The 13,022-nt window shown below is 35.7% G+C and overlaps 1 protein-coding gene across 1 annotated transcript; it reads left to right on the top strand.

Moving 5' to 3' along the window:
* Nucleotides 1-226: 226 nt before the first annotated feature.
* LOC127876475 (uncharacterized) lies at nt 227-11,142 on the top strand. The gene is made up of 5 exons (XM_052421787.1): nt 227-413; nt 6,110-6,279; nt 6,687-6,816; nt 7,588-7,699; nt 10,386-11,142. Exons 1-5 carry the CDS (start codon nt 296-298, stop codon nt 10,525-10,527), a joined length of 672 nt encoding a protein of 223 aa, XP_052277747.1. The 5' UTR covers nt 227-295; the 3' UTR covers nt 10,528-11,142.
* The last annotated feature ends 1,880 nt before the right edge of the window (nt 11,143-13,022 follow it).

The following is a 13,022-nucleotide window of genomic DNA, read 5'->3' as shown; positions in this document are numbered from 1 at the left end:
GTGAATTGCGATAAATGACTATGATTATACTAAATATGTCTAAGATTATAAATACGGATAATTTTATTGATTGTTAAATCATTTATATCATGATGCTGATGTATTTACTAGAAAGGACTTTGACTGTGTTTATAAGATTACTAATACGTACGTAGTACGTAAAATTGACAAATGGACTTACATCAGTGACATCACTGATATGATAGAATACTGATATAACGTTATCATATTTAGTATGTCAATTACTTTAACAGCAACCATTCTAAAGTAAAGCAAACTAAATACGGATATAACAATGAAGCTGTTGATGTTGATGTTTGGTGCAGTGTTCGTGGGGCATGCTTTTGCTGTCCCTTCCTGGCTCAGGTTAAGAGACAAGGACAACACAAATGTTCCTATTGCTGCCAATCAGGGTAAGATTAGAAGAAATGTCAAGAATTCATTCTCAAATATAAATTTCGCAACAAAATACAACTGGTTTAGCGTATGTGTATATATTTATCGCGCAAATTTATATGGAAGCATTTATTTTAATATTAATTATATTCCGATGTGATCACAATTTACAATTAGTTATTTAATATGTTACTTTAATAACACACGCGTTTTTTTCATATTTGATAGTAAACGCTCATAGGTAAATGCTGAATAACAACGCTTTAATTTATGGCGAATAGGGTGTTTTCAAAAAGGAAACATGTTCATTGCAAATCCAAATATAGCATTTCCAATAAGTCGATGGGTGTATACGTCCGTACACTAAAGTGCATTGTGACGGTTATAATGTTATTTGATCTTAAAATATAGACTATATTATTAGATAATCGACATATAATCACAGATGCATTTCATTGTTTTTAATGATTCTTTTTTATACATAAGAAAAGGTTGGAAAGTGCTTTTTCCGAAGAGTGAAATTTATTTAATAATATCTGCATCGATATTTTTTGTAATCATAAAATAAATATAAGAGTTTTCTTATCATTCACAATGTATAATCATTTTGAATAGCTAATAAAGCGACAATCAATTGTTATCTTTTAAACTTTTAATGACCCACGTATAATTTGATGAACATGACAAGATATCACAAATCATATCGATGAATTTGTTTAAGGACAAGTTAAGCAAACGTGTTTATTTAATATTTATGAATTCTGCTCTGATCATAGGCATTACTGAATATGTTTGCTCTGCCTTTTTAGCTGATTATTTTTCAATTTCAATAAGATAAAAAGCGTGCATTTATGAGTCAAATTTATTTTCTAACTATACAATTATTTAGAGAAAAAATAATATGCTGATCTAACACAATGTGTCAAAAGTGCAACCAAATGAAACATTTATCAAATAAAATAATTATGAATAGCATAAGAAGAATTATCCGTGACAATGTTAATAATATCAAATACAGCTTAAACAAATACTTAAGGCCTTGACAATCAGCTCTGAATTGTGACGTTGGTCAAAAGTATGGCCTGTAAGGTAGTACCGTGGATACACTGCATTTAAAACGACTCGTACATTTTTACAGGTTTTTATGTTCCTTTAAAGATTCATTTCATGGAAAAGTTGTAGAGCGGTCAATTTCAGAAAATAAAGAAGTGAAACTCCAGCTGCTGGAGCAGTTTTGCATTTTCATTATAAACAATTAGTTGGTCCTTAATTTAAGGCAAGTGACCAATTTCCAAAACAGTACGAAACAGCAAAATACAAAACAACATACACACATACAGGAATAAAGCTGGGGTCATCGCCTTGGAACGGTCAATGCAAAGCATTGAGGGGTTAAACCGGTTTAAGAGCGCTCAACCTATCTCACACTTGGCGCAGTAATATTCATGATACATATAATTGTAAATAAGATTTAACCTTAAAGCATTGCAACTCAAATTAAACAATAATAAAAGGGAATTTAAACGCATTCAATTTAATTACCATTTAATTACTCAATGGTAGAAAGGAGACCAGAGCAACAGACTTATAACGTTTTGAGGAACGATGAAATGATATCATGAAAAAGTGTCAACTATATTCCTTTTTTTTTTAAATCGATTTATGAATATAACATCATCGTTTTTAAAACACAAAAATGGAAATTGAAGGTAACAATTTGGTTTTATTGTGTATTAAACCGACTCACACTGGTAAACACAATTGCCAAATCAGCAATAAGTGGTCATGGTATAGCCCTATTTTGACAAGATTTTCACTTTTTACCGAAACAACATGGGCACTGAAGATAGCCACGCGATAATTTTGTGTGACAAACCGACTTCTACAGATCAACAATAACGTTCAACCTAAGTTTTAAATCGCTTGTTGCAAGATCCTGTTTGACAGCGCATAATACCTTTTCTGACAATTTAGTCATATATTTAAACCTTTGACCTTTCAGATTTAAGATGCGCGGTTTTGCGCCTGACACACCGTATCCTATAGGTGAACATTTGTTCCGATTTTTTTAAATCTTTTATTCGCGGTCAAGTGATAGAGCAGAAACCTTTTGACTTGACAATGAAGTGCTGTATTTTATGTTTGACCCCCCAAATTGACCTATGCATTAACACGATTTTGCGTGAGAAAGACCGTCTCATGCAGATAAACATATGGTCCAGGTTATTAAAAAGTCCTTCAATGAATGATCACATATGAAGCTGAAAATCGCTATTTTGACATCAAAGTGCAGTCTTGTGACATTTAACATAGTGCAGTCGTATGTTATTTGACACAAATATTGACATTGACAATAAACATAGCCGCGCGGTTCTTGTCACGACACAACGTATCATATATGGGCCGTGCTCTATAAAAAGGGGGTTTAAGGCATGTGCGTAAAATGTCGTCCCAGATTAGCCTGTGCAGTCCACATAGGCTAATCAGGGACGATACTTTCCGCTTTTGTGATATTTTTCGTTAAGAGAAAGTGTCTTCTTAGCAAAATTCTAGTTCAGGCGGACTGCTTAAGCTAATCTTGGACGACATTTTTCGCACATGCATTAAACCTTTGCATGCTGGGAAATTTGTCGTCTGCTAAAATGTCGTCTGCAGAATTTCTAAAATTAGCATTTTCTTCGATTTTTTTCAAAGAATACTTTCAGAATAGCAAACAGTTTGGATCCAGATGAGACGCCACGTTCTGTGGCGTCTCATCTGGATCCAAACTGTTTGCAAAGGCCTTTAAAATTCGGCTCCAGCGCTTTAAGGGTTAAACCCTATTCACGCCGGGTATGCGGATACTTTGATAACAGATGGCACTTCGATACCAGATAACAACAAAAGCCACGCGCGAGAATTGAGTTCTTCAGCTTTTTTGCATTTATGTTCTGTTCATTTGGTTTTCAGACACGTAACATTGTTTGGTCGATTAATGGAATAGTACTTCGTATTGCGGAGCAAAAAAGTTGTGAGAAAAACAATGGCTTATAAAAAGAGATAACATTTAATCGATAATCGTCATTAATTCGATGATCAGTATGTATTTCAACAAAATCAAAATACTTGGAAATAGATAAAGAACGTGCCAACTAATCGAAATAAACGATCAATATGTCCATTAATGTTGCAACATTTTAAATTTTAGTTGAATACGCATTTGAGGAAATTCAAATGTTTTAAGAGTCGGATGCCAAAATTTTCATGGACACTTCCTTTACCGATCATCTCAAAGACAATGGCACTTCGATTCCAGATAACTTTTTAACAGATATAACACACTCTATTTAGTGATCAGAAATGCAGAATTTGCTGTGGAATACTGCTATAGTAAGCAGGCAATAAATAAAAAAAAAATATGTACTGACGTCAATTAAAAACGTGAAAAGGGTCTATTACCGAAACATGTTCTTATCCCTTTGGAATATGATAATAAAATAGAAAGGAATGTGTAAAGCTCAATATAAAGGGAGTTTTCCAATCTCTTATAAATTTGTGGCTACGCATTACTATCGTCTTCATGGTGCGATTCTAATGAGCACCAATGACAAAGGATTGTATGAGGTGTATTGGCCGCTGTAAGACCCCTTTCTCCCCTTATCTAGAGTCCTGCTAAAAGTTCAATTGAACACAGTCGTGTTGATCCACATGATCCGTTTTATTTTCAATTGTCTTAATCTCAATTACCACTTAAAAGCAAGTTTATTATTTAGTATTTAGACAAGTATTTTCGGTCGTCACTTGAAATATATTACTTCAGAAATAAGCATTTGAATCTTATTTAAAATTTGCACTTATAATGTTTATAATATAAATTAAAAGTAATAAGATTTTTGAAAACGAACAATGTCAGTGGTTATATTTTACATGTGTATGTAGTTACGCTATGCATAGATTCAAAATGTGTCGGGCTTGACAATGCAAATTGATTCGTACTTCAAAGTGTTTTGGTAAGACTAGCCATAATATACATAAATGCATTTCAGGAAGAAGATAAAACTCGGTTATCAGAGTGCCCAATTTGTTGAAAGTCTCTGTTATCCGAAGTGCCCTATATCGGGAATCAAAGTATCCGTAACTTCATGAATACCACTTATTAAAACATGCTATATCTTCGTTTATATTTCATTTAATACTATCAAAATTTCAGTATTTGAAGCACGGTGATTACTCTACATGCTGGAATATCAAACAATTCCTTGCAATATTTCTAAGTAGTTTTATTTTGTTGAAATGTTTACTGTTCATCCAGTTAATGCTTTTTTCCGACCGAATTTTCTATTTTTGGGGAAAAAATCTTCCATTCTTCCGTGATGTTTTTCTTTGCAATAGAAAAGAATACACCATTTATAAACTCGATCATGTGCCTTGTCTAAAAAACTAACCTTTATGGTGTAACTTAAAAAAAACAACTGATGAACTTACCTTTCGCGCGTTGCTTTTGTTGTTATCTGGCATCGACGTGTCATCTGTTATCAAAGTATCCGCATACCCAACACATGCCACCACACACCGTATCATATATGTACTTTTTAAGTTTAACATTATTTTCGCTCAAAAGATATTATTCCATAGTATGTGACTTATCGACCGTTTTCAAATATTGTTACATCTTTAAATCGGCTTTTCAATCGCAAGTCATAAAACTCATTAAGGATACCATTAATAAAAAAATATCAATCGATGTCTGCCGCAATTGGAAACATGTGCAGCTTAATAGTAAAAAATAAACGATTGAGACACATTTGAAACACTCATTATTAAAATAAGAAATCCTGAGCATCAGTACATATCATCTGAACATGACGTGTCTTCTAATCTGACATTATTAGCAGTTCACACAATGCTACAGTATCATATCTGGTGTTGTTGCATTAAGTATGATTGCCTTTTATTTAATTATAAGCCAAACGTCTCAAATAAAGAACAGTTGTTCGACATTTCCACATATAAGTCTTGTTCTGAGAAAGCTGGGCTTAATTATGTGCGTAAAGTGTCGTCCCAGATTAGCCTGTGCAGTCCGCACAGGCTAATCAGGGACGACACTTTCCGCCTAAACTTGATTTTTCGGTAAGGAGGGACTTCCTTGAAACTTAAAATACCATAAAAGCGGAAAGTGTCGTCCCTGATTAGCATGTGCGGACTGAACAGGCTAATCTGGGACGACACTTTACGCACCTGAATTAAGCCCAGTTTTCTCAGACACATATGTATAAAAGCACTCGTAAAACAGAGCCTTATTATGGCTGATTATATCAGTATTTACATTTGTGTATAGTTCAATATAAAGTCGTTTCTTTTCACCAAACGTTTCTATCACATTATATTAATACTTATATTCATTCTATATAGCAGTGTTACAAATTAAAAAAAGCTTAGCCTTACCGAAACAAAATGCAATTTTAACTCTATTCATCATGATCAAAATTCAGGTTTTTACTACGATAATTATAATACTTTTAAAATGAATTTTCCGACACACTAATCGTAATTCTTGTTACTTTTACACGGTATAGACTTTCGCATGCATCTTACATACAAGAAGTGAAAAAAAGTGAAAAGAACTAAGACAAATACTATACACAAAGTTGTCCTATGTTTATATTTGGATTTATTTTGCATATTTTTTCCGATTTATTGTAACCTAATTGAGGGCGTTTTATTGTATTTCAAGTACCCGCTGCCGAATTTGCAAGCTGCCTGCAACAAGCTCGATGGGGGCGCTGCGAATTTTATGATTGCTTGGAGCGAAGATTCCCATGCGGTGCACGTGGATACACGCGGAAAATTAGCAAACACTTTTGCTCCAAGATTGATGCGAACTACGACTCGTTTGACGAATTTGTATGGGGTTTTCAATAGTCAAATGCAATAATATTGAAATGAAAATTCAGCATCATTTCGAAAGTCTCCACGTCAAATAGTGACGTTCCATGCATGCAATTGCACAAACCACTGTCTTTCTTTTATATTAGTATACATTGAAAATAAGACAATGTACAAAAGTACCGTGGATTTAATGGGTCCATAATTTTTATTGGTAGAAACCATATATTGGATCAGCTTATATGTGTGTTTTGTTTTTGTACAAGACATTGAAGTTCAAAGCGTAAATGATGCAACTAAATGTACGATGAACAAATAGCGACTCTTTAAGCAAACAGCGCAGACCCTGATGAGACGCCGCATCATGCGGCGTCTCATCTGGGTCTACGCTGTTTGCCAAAGCCTGGGTTCTTTGTGTATTCCAGGGTAAGCAGTGGTTGAATCAAACCAGCATTTGCCTCGTCGGTCACATGCAACCAATATACGAGTCATCTTCCACCTCATGCTTGGACATAAAAATCGCTGGTATCAACGCTATTCTGGACTGCAATGAAGGTAGAATATAATATTGGCTTTATCAAATGTAAAAATAGTATCATTTGCATTACGAAACATAACAAAACCGATCTATTATTGGACATTATTGGTTTACATGATTTTCTTGTATTTAAGTACGATTAAGTATACATATAATGAAAAGTCGATAAACACGTGTATTGTAGTGAAATTGATTAAAATTAAGCAAGTTATTATGCACTATGATATAGAATAATCAAGCAATATGCTTGTGAACTCCCGTTAGATTTGTTTTCATCCAATTACCGGTGGTCTCTACAATACGTGCAGACCGACATTTAACTCAAAAATGGTTAACGCTCTAATCACCGCCTTAGTGCGGTGGGTGTAAACCACTATTTTTATTTCACACTTAGCCCATCAATCATTTAGTTGGGTTAAATATATATTAAAAACATAGGAATTAAAAAAGAGACATAAATCAAACGTAATAAACCCAATGTATAAAACGCCCTGAACACTTCATTTAGGACGCTGTGGCGTAATGGATATGTTGTTCGTCTAGCGACCGTGAAGTCACAGGTTCCATCCCCATTTGGGGAGCTTTCTTTCGGTCTCCCTAAAATACACCAAGTTCTGGTTCTTGTCCCAGGAAACGGACTCGAGAGCGTTTCAATAAACCCGAGGATTAAACAAATAATTAAAAAAGAAATATGTTTAAACTAACACGTCATATGTTTAATCCTAATAATTAATTCATTTTTGTAAGGAGGACATGGACACAATATGTAAAGTGAACTTGTTTTCCAGGTGAAGTGGACGGCAAGGATTTCTGCGACTTCTTGGACACAAACGGCGATGCATACACCTCACTGATGGGAATGGAGGAAGCGCGACTTCTCATCGGCCTGCGTGACACAAGGTACGTGTGTATTTTTTTCTATTCTAATGACCTACGTTTTGCCTGCAACATTATAAAAGCGTGTGTTCCCTATCAATAATAAAAGCGCTGTAGGCGCTGAAGGCCTGGGTCTAGGTTTAGTGTGACGTAAAATGCATTTACGATGTTTTGTTCGAATTTCTCCCTTTGTCCGAATTTATACGGATTGACCCTAGCGGTTGAGTGCAGAAGCTCAGAGACCGTAAGACAAGACAATAGTTGTGTATATACTACAGTGTACATAGACGGTGGAGGACAACACGATACTGGTTGTGGGAACGATAACCTTTTGTTCAACTCTACAGATCTGGTAGAGGTTCGTCTACATAGGCGGTGAAGATATACAAAAACAACAACATGGCCGCATAAAAACTGTTACTGTTGGCGTCAAATAAATCACTTCCAATAGCCTAAAATAGCTTTCTATTACATAATTAACAGATCAGAAAAACACTCATACTTCCTTGGTAATGTGTATACAAAAGAAAATCCACTTAAGCCCAAGTCTCACTTTTGCCGGTAGAGCCCCGGTTCATCCCGGTTTGCTAACGCCGGTCGACCGGCGAGGACCGGGATGATTCGTAGAAATGTTTTAACGCAGTCACACTATTTCTCGGTGCCGCCCCGGTTGAAGCCGGTTAACAGCCCGGCAGAGTCCCGGTCAACCCGGACTGGCTACGGTTTATCCCGGTGAGGCCCCGGCAGAGCCCCGGTTGTCGCCGGTAGTGCCCCGGTGAAAGCCGGCAGCGTCCCGGCATAGCCCCGGTTGTCGCCGGTAGTGCCCCGGTTGAGCCCCGGTGAAAGCCGGCAGAGACCCGGTATACCGTAAAACCGCCGGCACTCACCGTGTCTATACCGGCATCAGACCCCGGCATAGCTACGGCAACGCCCCGGTGTTACCCCGGTCGACGCCGGTAATTCCCCGGAGGAGCCCCGGTGAATGCCGGTGGCGTTCCGGTAGAGCACCTGTTTTCTTATATAACGTGGCTATACCGGGACTCTAACGGCATTCACCGGGGCGTTGTCGTAGCTCTGCCGGAGTCTGTATGGGCCCCGGTGGAGCTACGGTGCCGTCCCGGTTGTTCCCGGTGCCGCGCCGGTCGTTGCCGGTCCTTCCCGGTGACTCCCGGTTCATCCTGGAGGTATTAAACATTTTAATACTTTCCCAGTGGAGCCCCGGTTTTACCCGGTTCATCTCGGTCGTCCCCGATGGAGCCCCGGTTCATCCCGGTAGAGCCCCGGTTCATCCCGGTAGATTCCGGATCACGCAAAGGGGCTCCGCCGGCATCATAGTGAGACTGGGCCTTTACCCTGTTAAAGAACGGTGTACAGATTGTGTACGTTGTCTCACATAGAACTTTTCGCGCTCGATTTGCGCGCTCGATCTGCGCAGTGAAATATCATATCCGGTAACGTCGTCTATTTCCGAGAATGATCATGAAAATGTGTTGTTGTTGTTTTTTCATTTTCTTTTTTCTTGAATGTCTCGTTAACGCATAATTAAATAACAATATCTTAAAATATGTTTATAAATACCAACTGTAATGTCTTCAAAAAATGTATCAGAAAAAAAATCTTCTTACTGTCTCCGTAGACACTCGTATCTTTTCGGCCTACACCGTCAAGTGAGGAACTTATTCTCGCAGGAATATGCAAACAATAAAAACTACGTCGTAGACAATGCTTAGCAATTTTGCTTCAATAATATTTTTTACACGTTTTATGACACTGTCATGTTATATAGTGATGTTCTGTATTTACAAGGCGGGTTATTGAGATCTGCGAATAACTTCTTTGATTGCCGTGAATTACCGCCAAGTGGTAAATCGGACTTTTGGGAATTCATTCATTCGTGGGTTTTGGCAGCCAGCCAATTCTTACTGTCTCAGAAATTTGTATCATTGATATGGCCTTAGGTCTACGCCCCAGACCAAAAACACCTTTATTTTCTCATATTACTCATTCTATCTTTTGATTGTTATCATAAGCTAAGTTTACAAATATTTAGTTCGGGTTTTCTATACGGTATGTGAAAACATTTCAGTTTATGTCACCTCCCCCTTTCAGCGGTTATTTTAGTATGGGATCGGGTGCCAACTAAGTTGTTATCATTTTTTAAGGTATGATATAAATTGCAAAGTCAGTCATTAGCTCTCTTTTCTTAGGGGTGGGGGTGCTCACTTATGACATTCGATGTCAAGCAAATGTACTATGTACTTCATTGAAGGTTATTTTCGGTAACAACTCAGTTGTTATCACTTTCAAATTCTGATTTTTTTTCAGAATTATATGTGTAGTTACTAAATAATATTAATACAAATGTTTATTTACCATTGTAAAATGCACAAAACTACGACTACGGTTAGAGGAGCAAAATCGTATCTGTCCTTGAACTATCATGTTTTTATTTTTATTATTTCAACGATTTGCGCTAAAGTCAAGAATGGAAACTTGCTACCTCTTTTCCAGTAGTTGTGATAAGGAATTGAAGTTATTCTTTTACATTAACAATCATGTTTATACTGCAATGTAAAAGCTATTAATTATAGAATGTATATAAAGTGTTGTTATATGCAGATATTGCTTGTAAACCACGACCTACATAAACCTATTGACAAGGAGGATAAAATATATTGAACTGATTTTTTTAATTATTTGTCCATTTCAGGGTGTTCTCCAGCATTATATCGGGTGCCATCTCCTGTGGAGTGGAAAGCCTGAGGGAGACTGCCAGCTCCTTCTCGACCAGCGCCTTCGCCAATAGTGTGAACGGCTTCTTTAACCGCATATCCAGCTATATCTGGAACTGATGACACAATGCTGATGTATTTAAATGACGAAATATAGGTCAATAACTTGCGGGCGTTTCTACAATTTTTTATAACATTACCTACGCTTCAGGAGTGAAATAACGTAATGCTAAATTTTGTTTATTACACGGGTGTTTTTACACTACTTATATAACTGTGAAATTACGCCTTTTTTTAACGAAATGACGTCATTATTCCAGCAAATTTCTTCAGTTAAACTCTTTTACAATGTGAATATACGGTGAAAAGAGCTTAAAATAAATAAGAAAATGTGTTGGTCATATTATAAATAGAATCTTAGATTCGTGGTCATTTTGTTGTCAATTTATTAAACTCGTCATCTTAATAAAGATAAAAACTCGACAAGCCTCGTATTTATCTTTATTTTGATGACTTGTTTAATAAATTCAATACAAAACGACCACTCATGCAAGATCCTATATATATTGAATCTATAAAAAAAAACAGTAACAATAAAGGAGTCAACATATAGAATTTAATGTTAATAAAAACCAATAAAAATTCAAAAAAAGAAAAACGATAAATATATCTCTAAAAATTAATTGTTGATTGTATCACATTATTTGTAACAAATAAATTTAATAATAGTTTAAATATATTCCTCGTTAATACGCAGATAAACACAAACATATGCTTTTTGTCGCATTCGAATTCGTTTGGTTTTGATACGGACATTAAACTAGCCCTAAATATTTTGCCACTATTGATAAACGCAGGTATAAACTGCCATTAATGCGAGCTTCATCGCTAATTAATGTGAGCGTAACGTTTTACAATATTACCCGATTCTACATTATTAGCGTTTCGATCATATAAGTGTCAAGTTGTAAACTAACAATGCCCTAATTGCTTGCCTTAAATAAAGGACCAACTAATTGTTTATAATAAGAATTCAATACTGCTCCAGCAGCTGGAGTTTCACTTCTTTATATTTTAGAATTGCCCTTATGGGAACCAGTTTGCCCGGATTTTTCAACGGATATATCTCGTCTTACAGATAAGCTATAACCGGACGGGAAAACGACCGGATGCGAAATACGATGTCGCTGACAATGTTCGTTTAATATGCTATTTGTTTGCGTCTTCATGAAAACGTTTAAATACCTTTTTTTCTAACCCTATCGTTATACTTATAAACGTATGCTTATTCGAATGTCCTTTGCCATTTGTTTTAAAGTGATTTGCTTCAAATTGACCGCTTCAACTAAAAATATCATTTGCGTTAATGATTTATGTATTTTTGACTATTTACTTAAATATTAGGGGATTATTACCGTGTTCTCATAGACATTTTCCGACGTAGACTCTCAAATTATGTCAAAATGTTTTATATTCAAAATTGTTTTAAGCACTTTTTACAGAGATTATTTAAATAAAAAGCATACGCCAATGTGTTCGTCATATAAGAAGAAAAAGCAGCTGCACTACACGCTGTCCGCAACAACATTTTTACCTAAATGGACCTTTTCACCGATTTTTTTCATGTAGTAAAGTGAGTCATTAAATGCTATAAATTTATAAATGTAAACACTGGAATTAAATTTCTCCAGTAAAAAAAGAATAAATTAAAGAAAGAAAAAAGTAAACCTCATCTAGGCTCGAACTGCTGACACTTGGAGTAAAAAAAATGCATTTAAACTACTCTGCCATCCGTGCTCTTATTTTGATAGTGTATTGTATACGTATATTAGCATTCCTCGTTACGTCATAAAATACAACAGAACTCTCCAAATCATTCAATCGTTTTGGGTGTTTACGCTATTTAATTTCAGGTGTTTAAATTGTCAAAAGATGCATATAATGGATATTTTCGAGCATAGTATAAATGTTCCTAATGATTGTTTCCTCGCAAATATATCAACAACGAAAAGTTGCAAATCTGAAACAATTGTATCAATTTCGTCAACTTATCAAAACGTGAAAAGGTCCTTTTAATTTGCCTTGGAGACCATAACCCGAGCACAAAAGCAGATGCTGCAGGCGACGAAGACGACGATAGAAAAATCGAGTTATAATAATTCAAATATTATTTGCATTTTTACCGTGGAGTTACAAAAAGTATTTTATGTTTAAACAACATAAGTTTAAGCTTATATTCAATGTCCTTATTATGCATATTTCTTAATTACGTATAGTGTCTGTTGTTGTTGTTTTTCCATATTTGTTACGAATTAGCTTGCGTTTTGCAATTTAGCATCTATTTAAATACCAAGCTCTTAAATGCTCACTATATCAACAGGCGTTCACCTGCCTGTATGGAATTTAACAAAAAAATGCTTCATTTTGTGATGAAGTATCAATCGCCGTTTTTGTCGCACTGATATATTTGTAAAAGCAATTTGTTTAGATACGATTCGAGCACATCGATTTATGGAAAAAGGTCAAACTGTCGTCTTTTATTTGGCGATCACTCGTTCCGACTTTATTACCATTATTTGAATATTGTATGTCTTATCCATACTACATGAATATCT

This window comes from Dreissena polymorpha, chromosome 4 (genome assembly GCF_020536995.1).
Source record: "Dreissena polymorpha isolate Duluth1 chromosome 4, UMN_Dpol_1.0, whole genome shotgun sequence".
Classification (NCBI taxonomy): domain Eukaryota; kingdom Metazoa; phylum Mollusca; class Bivalvia; order Myida; family Dreissenidae; genus Dreissena; species Dreissena polymorpha.
This window is presented reverse-complemented; position numbering and strand designations above follow the sequence as displayed.

Excerpts from the sequence above, each read along its gene's own strand:
- LOC127876475 (XM_052421787.1), top strand. The coding sequence starts at position 296 with ATGAAGCTGTTGATGTTGATGTTTGGTGCAGTGTTCGTGGGGCATGCT. Across the intron at positions 414-6,109 it reads TCCTATTGCTGCCAATCAGG|TACCCGCTGCCGAATTTGCA; the intron begins GTAAGATTAGAA and ends TTGTATTTCAAG. Across the intron at positions 6,280-6,686 it reads ACGACTCGTTTGACGAATTT|GGTAAGCAGTGGTTGAATCA; the intron begins GTATGGGGTTTT and ends TGTGTATTCCAG.